Below are 17,721 nucleotides of genomic sequence, written 5' to 3' on the forward strand. Positions count from 1 at the left end.
GCGGGGGGACGGGGAACAGGAGGGCGGGGCACTGGATGAGGGGCCGGGAAGGGGGAGGGCAGTGGTTCCTGTGTAAAAACTGTATATTGGAATATTTATGTTTGTGTACATATCCGTGTGTTTGCGTGTGGCAAGATCAATAAACCAGACTGTGTCTGTGCCCCGGTGTCAGGCCTTGCTGGGTCGTTTACCTCTCCGCCCTCATCTGTCCCTCCCACCACCGTACACCTGGTCTCTAGGTTTGGTGGAGAATCGGGTGGGTTTGAGGGGCCGGAACCCTGTCCCGCGACATCCCGCCCCTCCCCGAGCCCACCCTAGGTTTATTCCCCTGCAGAGGAGGCCTCACCTCTGTCCCCGCTCCCCGGCTAGAGGGGGGCAGCCCGGTTTCCGGGTCTGGAACAGACCCGGGGGGCGGTCGGGGGCCGGGGAGGGATCCGACTTGGCAGCCCGCCCCGGAGAGACCCGACCACCCCGCTCCGGCTCCGAACGAAGGGGACCCAGAACTCGGCGCCGGGGCGGGGCCGGGCCTCCCCAGACTCGGCCACCGAGAACCAGGAGGAGGGGGCCTCGGCGTCCACCTGAAGCTCAACCCTTAGGCTTTGGTTATCAGCGGTCTGGCTTTGAGTAAACACCACCGACCAAGCGCATCCTCAGACTCCCCTGCCGTGCCGGGGTGAGGGTAAGGAGGACAGGGCACTTGCCGGGGAGGAGGGAAGGGGGGCTGCGAGCAACTGCTTTCCTTTTCTCTGATCCCCGTGAGCTAAATCTAGGGGGTAGGTGCTGCCCCGTGCCCCTCGACCTCTGCTCCCGGGCCCCCTCGTCTCTCAGTGTGACGAGGGGGCAGGGGCCGTGGTCTTTGCTTTATCGTTTCCTCTTGGAATCCGCCTCCGGCCCGAGTGCCCCCTGCCCAGTCCTGCCCCTTTTCCAAGTTCTCTCCCCGGACACCTGGGAGCCCACCCCGACGGCGCAACAGCCCGCACCCAGGCTTGGCCTCCGTCACCCCAGCGCTCATACAACCGGTTCCTCCCTCCCCCTCCCCTCTCCTCTCCCTCCCGAACCCTTACCCCCTCACTTCCTGCCTTCTGTCCCGCTGGGATCTCTTTCTCTAGAGTCACAACACCCCACTTTAGTCTCCTCCGTAGCCACTGCCCTCAACACAGCCGCCGGTGCCGACCTCTCTCTCCCCCACCCCGCTCTCCCTCCCTCCCTCCCCCGTGACAAGTGTGGCAGGTTGGAGGCTGGGGGGAGGAGGATGTCACCTAAACCCTGGAGGAGAGTGGCAGGGTCCAACTGCAGGTGAGGCCCCTCCCCGCGGAAGCCCAGACCCCCGCTGGTGGGGCAGAAACAGACGGAATGACCGGTCTCCTTTACATAGAAAATAATTTATTGGAGAAACCATAAATGTACATGGACTAGGCCCCCAGTCGGAGTGTCCCTGACCCACCCACCCCAGCCAGACTGGGGGCCTGGACACACACACCCACACACACGCACACACACACACACATACCCGAAGTGGGACTCACTCTCAGCTAGCCCTGGAGGACAACCCCCTTCTCCAAGCCAGCCCGAGAGCCAGGGAAGGAGACGGAGACTGGGAACGAAGCTGCGCTTGCACCTTGGAAGGTCCCGCCGCCCCCGCCTTCCGTGTGCGGTGACGGGGCAGGCGGGGCCGACCGAATCCGGGCCTCCCCCGTCCCTCCCCGTGGGGTGTGGACAGAACCTCGCACACGCGCACTCACGCACACACACAGAGCTCCGTATGTACAGACTTTACACCAAATAAATAGGGAGCTGGGGTACCGCCGTGGACGGGGAGCAGGGCGGGAGGGAGCTCCCCCCTCCCCAGTCCGGAACTGGGCCTGGACCAGTCGTTCCCATCCTCTTTGGTCCCCAGACACCTCTTTCCTCGCACCCCTTGGGTCCTCGGCCGTTCCTCAGTCGTCCTGGTTCCCGGGCCCCGCCTTTCCTTGGCCCCCAACCCCTGGGCGGTGGGGGTGGGGACCGGGTGATCAGGACCTCCCCCCACCCAGCCCGCCGCCATCTCTGGGTGTCCTCCCGCCAGCCAGCTCCAAGGTGGGCGCGGTGCTCCCCGGAGGCGAGCGGGGACGGGCGCGGGCTCCCCCGAGCCAAGCGGCGACAAGCCTGACTACCCCTCCGGCTGCCCGGTCCATCCGTCCGGGTGCCCGCCCCGGGCCCTCAGGGTCGGGCCCCCTGCTCCAGCTGCTGGTGCTGGCTCCGCACAGCGAACCTGTTCACGTGCACGGGGATGGGCACGACGATCTTGGGGTTCCGGACGGGCTCCCCGGAGCGGCTGCTCACGTTGCCGGCCTTGATGCGCTTCCACTTGGCGCGGCGGTTCTGGAACCAGATCTTGACCTGCACCTCGCTGAGCTTCAGGGCGTGGGCGATCTGCGACCGCTCGGTCAGGCTCAGGTACTTCTTGCAGTGGAACTCCTTCTCCAGCTCCAGCAGCTGCTCGCTGGTGAAGGCCGTGCGCCGGCGCCGGCTCTTGCCCCCGGGCGCCGCGGCCCCGGCCGGCCCCGGGCCCCCCTCGCCGACGCCCCCCGGGCCGCCCTTCAGCTTCACCTTGGGCCCCAGCGGGGCCCCGGTGGGTCCCACGACCGCCGCGCTCTCCCGGAAACCGTCGTCGTCGTCCTCGCCGTCGTCGCTGTCGCCGCCCGAGCCCTCTTCCTCCGGCTCGCTGCCCGCCGGCTCCCCCGCCGGTCCCTCAGGCTTCTCCTCGTCCGAGCTGTACGCCTTCCCCTCGGCTGCGGGGGTGGGGGGTTGGGGTGGGGGCGGCGGCACGCCGGTTTTGCGGGACAGGGAAGTCGGATGGGACAGAGAAGGGGGTGATGAGAGATGGATAGGTGGGGAGGATGGGAGGCCCAGAGAAACGCGGGGGGAGGAGGCAAAGATTGGAGAGGGAGATTGACAGATGATCGACAGGCAGTAAGAAAGGGGAGTCAGACCAGGCCGGGAGATGAGCACGGTGGGATGGGGTGGACGTTGGGATGGAGCGAGAGGGGCCGGGGCAGGAGCCGGGGGGAGAGGACAGAGAGAAATGAGGAGCAAGGCGTTAACCAGCACAGACTTCACCGTAGCGGGGAGGGGGAGGCAAGAAGGGGGAGTTCAGAAAGAACCCTTCTCACCGTGGGGCTGCTTTCCCCATCCCGGCCCACCCTCCCATCTACCTCTCTGCTGGCACCTGCCCCGGCCCAGAGTTCCCCATCCCGACCCTGTCGTGGAAGTCCCAAGGAGGAGGGCCGGGGGGAAGTCCTCCATTTTGGAGGCCTCTCGGAGGGACTAAGGAACCGATCCACAGTCCGCACCTCTTCCCGGGAGGAAGAGGAGGAGTTGTCTGCCCGCTCCCGTCTGACCGCCTGCCTTCCCGCCCCTCCTCTCATCCTGGGTCAGTGACCTCCAGCCCCCTGCTCCCTCCCTTACCAGGCTGGACTGAGGACAGAATCCTTTTTTTTTCCCCCAGTGGTATATTAAGCACTTACTATGGGCCGGGCACTGCACGAAGCACTGGGGCAGATACAGGTTAGACATGGTCCCTGTCCCACATGGGGCTCACAATCTTTATTGCCCATTTTACAGATGAGGTATCTGAGGCACAGAGAGATTAACGTGGCTTGCCCAAGGTCACACAGCAGACAGGTGGCAGAGCCAGGATTAGAACGCAGGTCCTTCTGACTCCCGGGCCTGTGCTCTATCTACTAGGCCACGCCGCTAGCAGAAACCAGGCTAGAGGGAGGCCTCAAATAGTCAACAGCTCCCCTCTCCTTCGAGATTGGGGCAACCGGGCCCAGGCCCCTTCCTCCTCTGGGTCAGGCTTCCAGGCCTCCCTCCTGCCAACTTCTGTGCCCCCTCCCCCTCACCCAGCACCCCAAACCTGTCCTCTCTCCTTGGGGGAAAGGCTCCCACTCCCTTTGATATCACCCCTTTTCCCAGCCCTTCCTTCCCCCCGACTTCCTGCCGGTCAAGTAGGTCAAACCCAGCAGAGAGACCTGCCCCGAGACTGGCAGGTGGTGGGAGGAGCTGGGGGTGGATGGAGAGAGCGAGAGGGTTGAGGAACAGGGGGAAGGACCGAGGCCGAGGAGGACTTGGGCTTTACGAGGGGGAGGGAACAGAAAGGAAAGGGGCGTACGTGGATTTCCAGATTGACCTCCGGACCAGGGGTACCAGGACACCCAACGGTTCGAAATCCCAAACCTTCATTTTCGCCATGAGCTTCGGTCTTCTCGCCCCTAGCACCATTTACCAGAGTGGCAAATGAGCCACTTGATCACCTCTACATCAGGTCGGGGTTTGGTAAGCAAAAAAACCAAGCCTGGGACATCCTTGACCCTCCCCCTTTTCCACCCTCTAGCACAGCTCCTTGAACCCCAAAATCGCACCTGAGCCATCTTAGAGCTTCTAGTCCCAACAAGTCACGTCCCTGCTGCCTTTCCCGGCATCACTGTGTGCACACCTTTTTTTAATGGTATTGGTTAAGTGCTTATTATGTGCGAGGCACTGTACTGAGCGCTGGGATGGATACAAAGTAATCAGATTGGACACAGTCCATGACCCACATGGGGCTCACAGTCAGCTGCCTTCCCTGCCTTCGCCACAAGCCCTGGGACCTGCTAACACTCAGAGCCCACCGCCAGATGTGGTCTCCCCAGCTGGGCTAGCCCCCCTCCTCTTCCAGCCTCGGCCTCTCCAATCTCCACCTTGGGCCCCTCCTCCCTCTGCCCCCACACCAACCTAGTCACAGCCAGGGCTCCTGCACCCAGTGGCCCGCTTCTGTTTTTTTTATGGTATCTGTTAAGCGCTTTACTATGTGCGAGGCTGTGTACTGAGCGCTGGGGTGGATACAAGATAAACAGGTTGGACCCAGTCCCTGCCCCACCTGGGCCTCACAGTCTCCGTCGGAGGATTCGATCCCCGTTTTACAGGTGAGATAACTGAGGCGTGGAGAAGGGAAGTGACTTGCCCAAGATCACGCAGCAGACACGTGGCAGGACCGGGATTAGAACCCAGGTCCTTCTGACTTCCAGGACCGTGCTCTTTCCATTAGACCACACTGTTGCCCGCTCACTGGCCACAGAGGATGGTCCCCCAGCTTTGACCCCACCTGCTACGCCCGACTCGACTCTTCTTCCTCTCCTGGGCCCCGTCTTAAGCGTTCCAGTCCCTGCCTCTTCCGCTGCTTGCTCTTCCGTCCAGACCTGCTCTCCTCCCTGTATCCATCCCTTCCCCGTCTCTCCCAGCCCCCCAGCCTGAGCCTCCTCCCATTTACCTCTGCTCTGCTTTCCATCCCTGCGCACCCCGGGTGCCCTTCTGTACTAAGCGCTTGGGAGAAGACAATATAACAATAAACACATTCCCTGCCCACTACGAGCTTCCAATCCAGGCCAGAGAAGGCCAGGGAGCCACAGGGAGGGAGGTCAAGCGATTCCACAGTCCTCCATGGGTGCCTGTTTTGGCTCCGAAGCGTGGGTGAGGGGTACTTCCTTAGTGTCCCTATAGGACCTACTGTTCCTAGCGGGCCACGCATTCTGGACACGGGAAGTGGAGCGGGAAGAGAAATGGGGAAAGAAAAGAAAGACGGCGGAGGACAGTAAAGTAGGGAGGACGAGCCGGCGGTAGACAAGAGGAGACGGCAGAAAGAAGGGGAAGGTCAGAGGGGAGAGAGGGTCAGAGAGTTAGAAGCTTTCAATGCACCAGTGATTTGCTTAAACCTATATTTGCATACTTCGGATAAGGAGCAGAGAGGGGGAAGAGGTGCCTGTCATTTGTCCCACACTAGAGTATCTTATTACAGTTCTAACCTCCTCTCTACTCCTAGTGCCGGTGCCAAAACAATCTTGACTTCAATAAGCCCCTCTCCAGTTTCCTCCCTGGCTCTCCATCACACCCCCTTCAACCTCTCTTCAACCGCACTTGGCCCCTGCACACTCCGCACTTCCTTCCCCTCCCCCTCATTTTGCGGAGGCGGGGAGCCCCATGCTGTTTTCCCTCGTCCCGGTCTCAGCATCCTGGTGGGCCCCTCCCGTCCACCCCAACCTCGCGGGCCCCGGGTCGACGCGCCCTCCGAGCGGAGTCCTGAGTTTCCCGGCCGGATGCGGCTCCCCGCAGGGCCCAGCCTGTGGGCCTTGAGGAAAAGGGGCAGGGAATTCTGTAGTCTGGATCGACCCGGGCTGCTCTGTGGTCCTCACGTGGGAACGAGGATCTCCTGGTCGTAAGCCCTGTCGCTAAGGACGTAGGGTCTAAGGAGCAGGAGCAGGTGGGCCCACTTGCCACCACCCCTCAACCTGCCCCCGGGGGGGGCTCGGCAGAAGTATCTATTCTTAATCCCGGTCCCTCCGACGCAGGTCAGAACTGGCTCCACTCCCAATCGAACAGAGACTCCGCTTGCAACCGCCTGTGTGACTTCTGCCCCCGTGGAAACTGCCGGCCACCTGAAGGATCAGAGGAACTGGTCAGGCCCTGCTGTTGGCCTCTTACTGGGGGACGATCTCGCTGCTGACCGCCTCCCCCCATCCCGATCCAGCAGCCTCCGGCCTCCAGCCAGTGTCTTGCAGGTAAGTCTCGGGGGCAGGATGAGGACAAGTGAGGGTCTCCACCGTGAACTGGTCCTCAGGGGCCAGGTGCTGCTCGGAAGCTTGGCCCAAGGTCAGGCGAAGTCCAGGTCTCCGCTTCCCCGGGGTCCAGGTCTGTAGTCTAGGGTCCAGAGGTCCAGCGGCCGGGCCCGCTGGCCACTTGGTGAGGTGACAAATGGAATCCAAGGCCACCCATGGGGCCCACTCGGGGGATTCGGGTCACCGTCCTCACCCGCCCGGCTGGCCGGACTCAACTGCGCTCGCGTGGGCAGGGGTAAGATGGGCCGGGCCTCATCTCGACAACGAGTCAGGCCTGGGAAAGGGCCCCGGGCCAAGGGATCCCCGGCGGGGGTTGAGGGGACTCTCTGACCAAAGGACAGAGGGCCGCCTGTCCGGCACTATGGGGGGAGATCCCACAGCTGTGGCCGGGCGGGACGACGGGCTCGTGTGTTCATGGGAAACCGCTGAGGGGGAGGGGAGAGAATCGCTTTGGATTCCCAGCTACAGGGACCCCCAGCCCAGAACGAGGATGCCCTCAAGCTCCCCGGGGCCTCCCCTAGATGACACAGCTCTGACCCACATGACAGAGGATCGCTCTCTCCGACTTCAGAGCCTTATTGAAGGCACATCTCCTCCAAGAGGCCTTCCCCAACTAGGCCCTCATTTCCTCTCTCCCACTCCCTTCTCCATCACCCTTTATTCGCCCCCTCCCTCGGCCCCACAGCACTTACGTCCATATCCGTAGTATATTTATTTTAATATCCATCTCCTCTAGGCTGTAAGCTCGCATTGTGGGCAGGGAGCATGTCTATCAACTCTGTTATAGTGTCCTCTCCCAAGTGCTTAGTACAGTGCCCTGCACTCAGTAAACGCTCATTTAACACCATCGATATTAGCCTCAGTACCGTATGACCATTTCGCCGTCTCTCACAGCTCGCCCAAGTATAGAGAGCTCTCTTGGCTGACAGCCGAAAATTCTCTCCTCCCTGCCCCTTCCAGTCAGGATCCCTCACTTCCCTTTACTAACAGTCCAGAGCCCTTTTCGTGATTTCTGGCGCCAAGCCCCTCCTTCCGATCTGTCCCTGCCCAGACCATCTTGGCTACTGCTTTTAACCATGTGACCTCTAGACTTTGAGCTCATCAGAGGCAGGGAATGGGGTCTGCTTATTGTTGTATTGTCCTCTGCTGAGTGCTTAGTTTGGGGTTCTGCACACGGTAAGCGCTCAATAAATACAACTGACTGGCGGACCCCTACCTCGCTTCTCCCAGGTCCGATTCCTCTCTTTCCTCACGCTGGGTAAAGAAACCCTTCCCCGCCTCGCCTGATACCCAGCTCTCTCCCCCTCATTGCTTCTAAATACAATCCTCCCCATCACTCCCAATACAGTTCTATTCCCATCATTCCCACCCGCCCCTCCAGCCCAATTCCAAATCCCATGAATCCCCGCAGAGTCCTCCAAGCACTCCCACTGCCGAGCTCGCTCCCCTGGTACCCGGTGCTGTTTCCTCTCCGTTATATTCCCAGCCTAGATTCTTCGTCCCATCGCTGCTATTCGGAGACTCCCCCGATCTCTTAGAGTTCGTAATCTTTTCCAAATATAGAGGGCTCTCTCCGCCTCTAAGGCTCTAACCGAGTTCAAGCTCCCTTTGTGCCCGCTCTCCCGTTTGGCGCTGTCTCCCGTCTCGTCCAGGGATTCCCAGGGCACTCGGTCCGGCAGCGACGTGAGGTAAATTTTAAGGCACATCATGCACAGTGTCACACCACAGCGTGCCCATCTAATCGGAGCTGGTAGATGGACGGTGCCCAGGTTGGCATTTGCTGCCAGGGCCAGGGGGAGAAGGGGAGAAGGAGGTGCTTCTGTTTTTTGAACGTCCCCAGATTGAGGCTGGGAGGTGCTTCGGTTTTTTGAACGTCCTTGTCACTGGGTCAACTGGCCTAGTGGAAAGAGCCTGGGCCTGGAAGTCAGAGGACCTGGGTTCTGATCCCGTCTCTGCCACTCGTCGGCTGTGTGACCTCGGGCAAGTCGCTTCACTTCTCCTAGTCTCAGGTATCTCATCTGTGAAGTGGTGATTAAGACTGAGCCTCACGTGGGAGGGACTGCGTCCAACCCAGTTAGCTTGTTAGTTAGTTACCCCAGCGTTTAGTTCAGTGCCTGGCACATAGTTAACACCATAAAAAAATACCCAAAAAGAAACTATCCTCTCCCAAGTGCTTGGTAGGGTACTCTGTCCACAGTAGGTGCTCAAGAGATACTATTGAGGGATTGGGTGATTCAAACCTCCTCAGGCTCCATCTAGCCAGGGTGCATTTTAAGGAGTACGTCTTCTGGTGTGAGCAGAGTTCTGGTTTTACGAACACATGCTCACACACACACACACAAACACACCCTCCTTCGATTGGAGCCAGAAAGGCAGGTGTGCCCAGGTCACCAAACACCCAGATTGAGGGGCAGAAGAGAGCGGCAGGGAGACCCCCTCGTCTCACCGTCTCTGCTCTCGGAAGCTCGGCCGTTCCCCGGGGAGAGATGAGATGCAGAAACGGTGGCCCCGGCCCACTTTGCCCACTCCTAAAACCAGTTCTGACATCACACCGCGCCAGGTCCATCCTTCCAAACACCCAGACGGAGCGAGCTAGAGGTTTTCCCAGCATCCCTGAAGTCCCGTTAGAGATGGATGAAAGCAGAACACCAGCAGCAAGCACCCTATCATTTTTGAAGCCGGAGGCCCGTCTGCTCTTTTCTGATCTTGGCTCTTCCCGCTTCCCCTGGCCCTCTTCCTCTTCACCCACCCGCAAGCAACAGCCCTGAGGCTGGAGACCCTCAGACCCCTCCAGTCCCGAGCGCCAATCCCACCCCCTTCCCTGGAATCCTGGCAAGATTCTCCTCGAGCCTGCGTGAAGCGATTTTCAGAGGGTGAGTTGAGCTGTGAGTGTCGGAAGTGTCAGAAAGACACGCTAAGCTGACATAGCATGACATGAGACTTTAGGCAGCATGCTTGTGACACCCCAAAGAAAGTCAGCATAATGAACCCACATTATTATACTAGAGACGTTTTATTATGTCATCTCTTTGTCCCCTTGTTAGGACGCACACTTCATAATAAATAGAGAAGCAGCATAGCTCAGTGGAAAGATCACGGGTTTGGGAGTCAGAGGTCATGGGTTCGAATCCCGGATCTGCCACTTGGCAGCTGTGTGACTGTGGGCAAGTCATTTCACTTCTCTGTGACTCAGTTACCTCATCTGTAAAATGGGGACTGACTATGAGCCTCACGTGGGGCAACCTGATTACCCTGTTTCTACCCCAGCTCTTGGAACAGTGCTCTGCACATAGTAAGCGCTTAACAAATACCAACATTATTCTTATTATTATGGTCCTTGTTAAACGCTTACTCTGTGCCAAGCGCTGTACCATCTCGTCACCGGCCGCCTGCCCGTGTATCACATCTATCTCACCTCCGACCCCTCACCCACGCCGCCTCTGTCCAGGTACTCCCTCCCCCTTCATATCCGTCAGACCGTCACTCTCCCCCACTTTCAAAGACTTATTAAAATCACATCTCCTCCAAGAGGCCTTCCCTGACTAAGCCTTCATTTCCCTTAATCCCTCTCCCATCTGCATGGCTCTTGCACTAGATTTGCACCCATAGCCTCTATAGCTCTTGCCTCGTCTTATGCTGTCAAGTCTTCTCCGACCCAGAGCGACTCCGGACGCATCTCTCCCAGTATGCCCCACTCTCCATCCGCGATTGTTCTGATAGTGTTTTCTTGGTAAAAACATGGACGCGGTTTACCACTGCCTTCTTCCACTCAGTAAACTTGAGTCACCGCCCTCGACTCTCTCCCAGACCGTTGCTGCCCAGCACAGGTGAGTTTTGACTTGTAGCAGATGGCCTGCCACTCGCTAGCCACTGCCCAAGCTAGGAATGGAATGGGTATGTCTTAGCTTGACTCTTCCTCTCGAAGCCGAGACTGGTAGAGTACTAGAAACTCTCCAGGTGCGATCCTGAGAGGGCCCTGTATAGCTCACTCCACATTTTTTATTATTATTATCATTATTATTATTAATAAGAATAATAGTTGTTGTTGCTGGTTTTGTTATTATGTGTCAGGCACTGTACTAGCGCTGGGGTGGATACAAGCAAATTGGGCTGGCCACAGTCCCTGTCTCCCATTGGGCTCACAGTTCCCATCCCGCTCACAGTTCCCATCCCCATTTTACAGATGAAGTAACAGGCCCAGAGTAGTGAAGTGACTTGCCCAAGGTCACACAGCAGGCAAGTGGCAGAGCCGGGTTGAGAACCCAGGTCCTTCTGACTCCCAGACTCTATCCACTAGGCCACGCATCGCACCAAAGGGGGAGCTCCCGGCTTCCATCTTGCCCAAGACCAAGAACCCCCTTTCTTCCGACATTCCCAACCCCAAGCTCTCTCTCCCAGCAGGCCCAGAAGGGACTCCGCCACCTCTCTTAATGTGCCCACTGTGAACATCCTTCTGGTGTGTCTTGGTTCCTAATTCCTCCTGGGAAATCCTGGTAGGAGGAAGAATTGGGGAGAGAGGCTTGAGGAGCAGAGCGCCCTCCACTTCTGCCCGCCGGGCAGCCCCAACGGACTCAGAGCAGGTGCTTCTTGCTCGTTGCTCCGAGAAAAACAAGTAGCTGCTTGGTGTCACCCCGGCAGCCCAGACGAGCACCAACCCAGATGAGAAGCGGCACGGCTTTAGTGGATAGAGTCCGAGCCTGGAAGTCAGAAGGACCCGGGTTCTAATCCCAGCTCCGCCACTTGTCTGCTGTGTGATCTTGGGCAAGTCGCTTCACTTCTCTGGGCTGCAGGCCCCTCTTCTGGAAAATGGGGATTGACTGTGACCCCTATGTGGGACAGGGACTGAGTCCAACCCCCTTCCCTTGTATCTACCCCAGTGCTTAGTACAGTGCTTGGCACACAATAAGCACTTGTTTTTTTCTTTTTTAAAAAAAGCCTCCATCAGCAGCCTCTGACTGGATCTAAGAACTGAGAAGGCTCCACTCTGACTTGGAAACAGAAGGTGAGCTGTGAAAAACTAACAACTACTTGCTTCTTCCATACATACCCGGTCCTCACTTTGTCTCTGCATTCAAAGTGGGCAACTGGGCACCTAGGCTCTTTCTACTTCCCCTCAAACCCTCTCCTAGTCCCATCACACACAAATCCAAGTGGCTTTTCATTTTCCCAACTCTCTCAATAGAGATCTCCCTCTGTTTCTCCCTAAGCCCAACATGAACCTTCCTCTAATAAGGTTCTGACCTTCCTCTAGAACCTTCCTCTGTTCAACTCTGTGTCCCATCTTGTCCAGGAGAGGCTTTCTGACTTTTCACCACACCCTGGCCTATGGAGTCAGACTGAAGCTACATCCCTTTCCCATCGTGAGATGTAAATATCACTGATGGACTGATTGATTGATTGTGCCCCAAATGGACCCAATTCCTCACTGTCCTCAGCATCCAGTTTGAAGCTCCTTTTCTGGCCTGTCGTGCCCAATTCTGAGTTCTGCCATCTCCCCTTTGTACCCTGTTCAGCGTTTGTTTGTTTTTCAATCTCTGAGCCATCATTATTATTTATTGCTACTAAGCCACACCGCTCCTCGCGTGTGGCTGGCGGCCCGGCTGCACTCTCCCCCTCACCCCCCACGCCCCTTCAAAGACTTTTTGAAGGCACAGCTCTTCCAAGAGGTCTTCCCAGACTAAGCAGCCCCTTTCCTCTTCTCTCACTCTCTTCTGCATCACCCTGACATGCTCCCTTTGTTCTTCCCCCTCTCCCAGCCCCACAGCACTTATGTACATACCTGTCATTTATTTATTTGTATTGATGTCTGCCCCCCTGCCCCCACCCCCAGACTGTAAGCTTGTTGTGGGCAGGGAATGTGTCTGTGTATTGTTGTATCGTACTCTCCCAAGCGCTTAGTACAGTGCTGTGTACACAGTAAGCGCTCAATAAGTGCAGTTGAATGAATGAGTGAATGAATGGAAATAGATCGTTTCCACTCTTTAAACCCTCTCCCAGCGTCCATCCCTCACTCTCGGTCTTTCGTGTCACGGATTTTAATAACGAGCTTTTAATTCCTTCTCCCGATCATTATCAGAACCACAGCCGAGGTCTCAGAACTTTCTTCCCCTTTCGGGAAACTCGCAGATAGAGAAACCCTGCAGATGAAACCCTCAAAGTTCAGCATATTCGACTTTAGAGAATCCTCGTGGAAAACAAGCCATGAAACTTAAGGAGTGTGACCAGTTCTCTTCTCCCCACACAGCCCCATTTAAGCTGGAGAGCCAGTTTCCCTGGAGGAACTGTCCAACGGATCAAAATAATAAACCGATTATACGACTCAAGGTACGATGGTGGGGGAAGGTGTGCAACAGGGTTGGGGTGATGAGAGAGAGAAAGAGAGACTATAAGTTCTACACCGTAGACTATACGGTCTAGACTATAAGCTTGTTGTGGGCAAGGAATGTGTTGGTTTATCGTAGTATTGTGCTCTCCTAAGCGCTAAGTACAGTGCTCTCTGGCACTGTAGTATGCAATAAAGCACTCAGTAAATGCGACCGAATGCATGGAAGCCCTGACTGGAACTTTGTTTTACATCCCATAACACTTTTAGACTGTAAACTCGTGTTTGTGTTTTTTGGTTTTTTAATGGCATTTGTTAAGGCTTAGAATACGCCAGGCACCGCACTAAATGCTGGGGTGAATTCATGATAATCAGGGTGGATATAGTCCATGTGTCCCATGAAGCTCACAGTTTTAATCCTTATTTTTCAAACGAGAGAACTGAGGCACAGAGAAATTCAGGGATGCGTCCAAGTCACGCAGCAGAAAGATGGAGGAGCCGGGATTAAAACCCGGGTCCTTTCGACTCCCGGGCCCGTGCTCTTTCCACTAGGCCATGCTGCTCCTTCTCGTGGGCAGGGAGCATGTGTACCGGCTGCCGTAGCGTACTCTCCCAAGTGCCTCGTGCAGGCTCTGCCCACAGAAAGCTCTCAATAAATGCCATTGATAACCCCCAGGACTAGCTCAGGACGGAGAGCCTGGGATGGTACTATGCGAGTCACAGTTCTCTCAGTGGCTTCCATAAAACCCAATATGGAGCTCATTCTCTTTCCCAACCCTCTTCTAACTGTGCTCTCTCTCCCTTCCTCCTTCCCTGCCACCCCCCCATCCCAGGATTCAATCAATCAGTCGCAATCATTAAGCACTTACTGTGCACAGAGCCCACAAGGAGCTTACAGCCTAAAGGAGGAGGCAGACAGTACTATAAATAAATAAATAAATTACGGCTAGGTAGGTAAGTGCCGTGGGGCCGAGGGAAGGGTGAATAAAGGGTGGATCTGAGGATTGAACTGCTTTTTCCAGTGTTTTTCTTTTCTATTCTCCCCATTACATCAAGCAGAGAGTTCTCTTCTTCCTACCCAGAACGGACTCCCCTCACCCAGTCTTCACTCTAGGCGCAGATCTCCCTCCCTCACACCCCCACACCCATCCACACAGACACATATTTCTAGACTGTGAGCCCGTTGTCGAGTAGGGAATCGTCTCTATTGCCGAAGTGTACTTTCCAAGCGCTTAGTCCAGTGCTCTGCACACAGGAAACGCTCAGTCAATACGATCGATTGAATGAACGAATACAGGTCCTGGCCAAAATCTTTCTCCCCAGGATTCTCACTAAGACTCCCCACCGTCTCTTCAGCGTGTGCCCTGTCTGTGTGTGACACACAGACACAGGGAGACACACCCCATCCTTTCCAAAATAAGCCATTTTTCCCCCTCCTGGTTCCAGGGCAGACCCCGGTCAGCAGCCGGACAGCGACCTGCTCACCGGGAGCACCGTATGTCCAGGAGCGCGGCTCTCGCCCTTGCCTTTCCTCCTCTTGCCCCGACCTGTCTTCTCACCATCCCCTCTCCCCGTCCCTCGCTTGGCCCATTTATTTCCCTCCCGGGAAATTCCCCCGCCCGCGCCCGGGACCTACAGGGCTCTGCACGCCAGCAGCTCTCGCTCAATCAATCCATTGATTGATTGGGGCGGGGGCGGGTCCTCCCCCGCTTCACTCCCCACCCCCCACCCCCCTCTCTGACCCTGGGCTGACCCGCCCTCGCCGATTGTTCCCAAATCGGATCCAGATCCTCAGCTCCCTGCGCCCTCCGGTCCTTCCCGCCCATTGCCTCGCTTAGCGCTCCCTCTCTCGTCCCGCCCTTCGCTTAGCGCTCCCTCTCGCCCTCCCCGCTCTCGCTTAGCGCTCCCTTCTCGTCCCTCCCCCCCTTCGCTTAGCGCTCCCTCTCGCCCTCCCGCGTCTCGTTTAGCGCTGTCTCTTCCCATCCCTCGCTTAGCGCTCCCTCTTGCGCTCCCCCGGTCTCGCTTAGCGCTCTCTCTCTCTCGTCCCGTCCCTCGCTTAGCGCTCCCTCTTGCCCGCCCCCGATTTCGCTTAGCGCTCCCTTCTCGTCCCTCCCCACCTTCGCTTAGCGCTCCTTGTCGCCCTCCCGCGTCTCGCTTAGCGCTCTCTCCCTTCCCGTCCCTCGCTTAGCGCTCCCTCTCTCCCTCCTCCTGTCTCGCTTAGCGCTCCCCCTCTCGTCCCGTCCCGTCCCTCGCTTAGCGCTCCCTCCTTCTTTCTCTCGCCCCCAGTTTCTCTTAGAGCTGTCTCTCGTCCCGCCCCTAGTTCATTCAGTCGTATTTATTGAGCGCGGAACACTGTACTAAACGCCCGGGGGAGTACCACATGGGGATAAACAGACACCTTCCCTGCCCACCATGAGCTTACGGTCTGGGGGGGTGAGCCCGGTGATGGGATGGAGGTTGTGGCTGAACAAATCATTCTGTAACTAATCATCTCTTCTCAGCACAGTGCTTGGCACCTAGTAAGTACTCTACAACGGCCTAGCGGCAGGGGTTTGGGAGTCGCGGAGGACGTGGGTTCTAATCCTGCCTCCGCCATTCGTCTGCTGTGACGTTGGGCGAACCACTTCCCTTCTCTGTGCCTCAGTGTGACCTCGTCTGTAAAAGGGGGATGAAGTCCGTGAGGCCCCAGGCGGGACGACCTGACCACCTTGCCTCTACCCCAGCGCTTAGAACAGTGCTTGGCACGTGGTAAGCGCTTAACAAATACCGTTATTATTATTGCAAATACTCCCCTTATCGTTACCTGCTCGGAGGCAGGGGTTTTGGTGAGATAAGGTGGCGTGGTTCGCCTCCAAGGTCACTGAATGAAGGGTAGGTGCCCCCCGCAGATGCCCCCCGCAGGTTTTCAGGGCCTGGGGTCCAGGAGGTCCCTCTCCCGCCCCTCCGCTCGTCTGGGCTCCGGGAGCCGGAGTCACTCAGTCAATCAGTCGTATTTATTGAGCGCTTACCGCGTGCAGAGCACCGCCCTAAGCGCTGGGGAGAGTGAGTGCCAGCCGACAGCCCCAGAGACAGGTTCCCCTGCCCCCAGCAGTCCCGCAGAGCGCTCTCTGTCCCTTGCCCCCTGGCCCCGGCCCCTCGTGTTCATTCATTCATTCATTCATTCGATCGTATTTACTGAGCGCTTACTGTGTGCAGAGCACTGTGCGAAGCGCTTGGAATGTGGCTTAGCGCTCCCTGTCACCTCGCCCCGAGTCCCTCTAGCGCTCCCTCTCACCCCGCGCCGGTTCCTGGTCTGGCCGAACGCTCCCTCCGGGGCCGGGCCTCGCTCAGCTCTCCGGGACACCGAGGGGGCACCGAGGGGGCACCGAGCGGGCACCGAGCGGGCACCGAGGGGGCACCGGGTCCCCGGGCCTCGCTCCCTGGCAGTCAGGCTCCGCTCCGCGCTCCGTCTCGCTCTTGGCGGGAGCGGGGGTAGACTTAGAGCCCCCTCGTCCCTCCGCCCTCGGTGCCCCCCGGGTGCCCACCGGGTGCCCCCCGGGTGCCCGGCCCCCGCTGTCCCGGGGCGGGCGGGCAGGGGTCCCGTTGGCGGGCCGGTGGGCGGGGGCGAAGTCGGCAAAGGCCCCCGGCGTGCGGACCCCCGGCGTGCGGACCCCCGGCGTGCGGACCCCCGGCGTGCGGGCGGGAAGGACCGGACGGCGAGCGGCGGGGGAAGGGGATGGGGGCAAGCAGCCCGCCCGGGGTTCCCGGGGGTCCCGGGGGGTCCCGGGGGTCCCGCTCGGCGCGCTGCCCCGCAGCCCTTACCCGTCAGACTTGGGAAAGTGTCGGCCAAGTGCGGCGGCGGCGGCGGGTGCGGGTCCGGCGGGTGCGGGGGTGGCGGGTGCGGGGGCTCGGCCAGTTTGTCCCGGGGCTGCGGCGGGTGCTGGGTCCGCAGGGGCGGGGGCTGGGGGTGGCCCCGGGCGGCGGCGGCGGCAGCGGCGGCGGCGGCGGCGGCGGCGGCGAGGTCCGGGCTCCCGTAGAAGGGTTGCGGGGCGTCGGGGAAGGCGGGCAGCGCCGTGGTCAGCGCCACCATGGGGGGCACCGGCTGGGCCAGGCCGGCGCAGAACGTGTTGGCCAGGCGGCCGGCGAAGGAGGCCAGGCCCGGGGCCAGGGGCGGCAGGGCGGCGGGCAGCGGCCCGGGGGCCAGCGGCTGCGGCAGCACCAGGGGCCGGTAAGGCAGGAACATGGGGTAGCCGGCGTACAGCACGGGGCCCGGCCGCCGCGGCGGGGCCGCGGGGGGACCCGGAGGACCCGCCGGAGGAGGAGGCGGAGGCGGCGGAGGCGGAGGAGGAGGAGGAGGAGGAGGAGGAGGAGGGGGACCGCCACCGGGACCGATCAGGGCGTCGATGGAGAAGGCGCCTCCCTGCCCGCCCCCGCCGGGGGGTCCGCTCCCGCTCCCGCTCCCGCTCCCGCTCCCGCTCCCGGGGCTGGGGGAGCCGGGCCCGGAGCCGGTCCCGGTGGCGGCGGAGGCGGCGGGTCTGTGCATGTCGCCCCCCGGTCCGGCCCGGTCCGGCCCGGTCCGGTCCGGTGCGGTGCGGGGGTCCGGCGCGGGGGTCCGGGGGTGCGGGCGGGGAGGGCGCCGCGCGCGGTGTGTCTCCGGCGGCGCCGCCGGCCGCTCTCATAAGGAGGGAGGGGGCGGGCTGGGGGTGTCGCCCTCCGGACTCATCCATCTTCCTCAAATTACGCTTCACTTCTTCCCTCCGCCCGCCCGCCCGCCCGCCCGGCTCCCCC

The 17,721-nt window shown here is 59.4% G+C and overlaps 1 protein-coding gene and 1 non-coding gene across 2 annotated transcripts; both read right to left on the reverse strand.

Moving 5' to 3' along the window:
- Positions 1 to 2,199: 2,199 nt before the first annotated feature.
- GBX1 (gastrulation brain homeobox 1) lies at positions 2,200 to 17,377 on the reverse strand (the record flags this gene model as incomplete). The annotated part of the gene is made up of 3 exons (XM_029078457.1): positions 2,200 to 2,771; positions 16,756 to 17,220; positions 17,320 to 17,377. Coding segments are annotated over 3 exons (1,095 nt in total), but the record flags the coding sequence as incomplete, so codon positions are not given.
- Positions 10,470 to 10,607, reverse strand: LOC114816315. Its single transcript, XR_003764078.1, has one exon. It is a non-coding gene; the product is annotated as a small nucleolar RNA SNORA7 (small nucleolar RNA).
- Positions 17,378 to 17,721: the final 344 nt, after the last annotated feature.

Source organism: Ornithorhynchus anatinus, chromosome 13, assembly GCF_004115215.2.
Source record: "Ornithorhynchus anatinus isolate Pmale09 chromosome 13, mOrnAna1.pri.v4, whole genome shotgun sequence".
Taxonomy (NCBI): Eukaryota; Metazoa; Chordata; class Mammalia; order Monotremata; family Ornithorhynchidae; genus Ornithorhynchus; species Ornithorhynchus anatinus.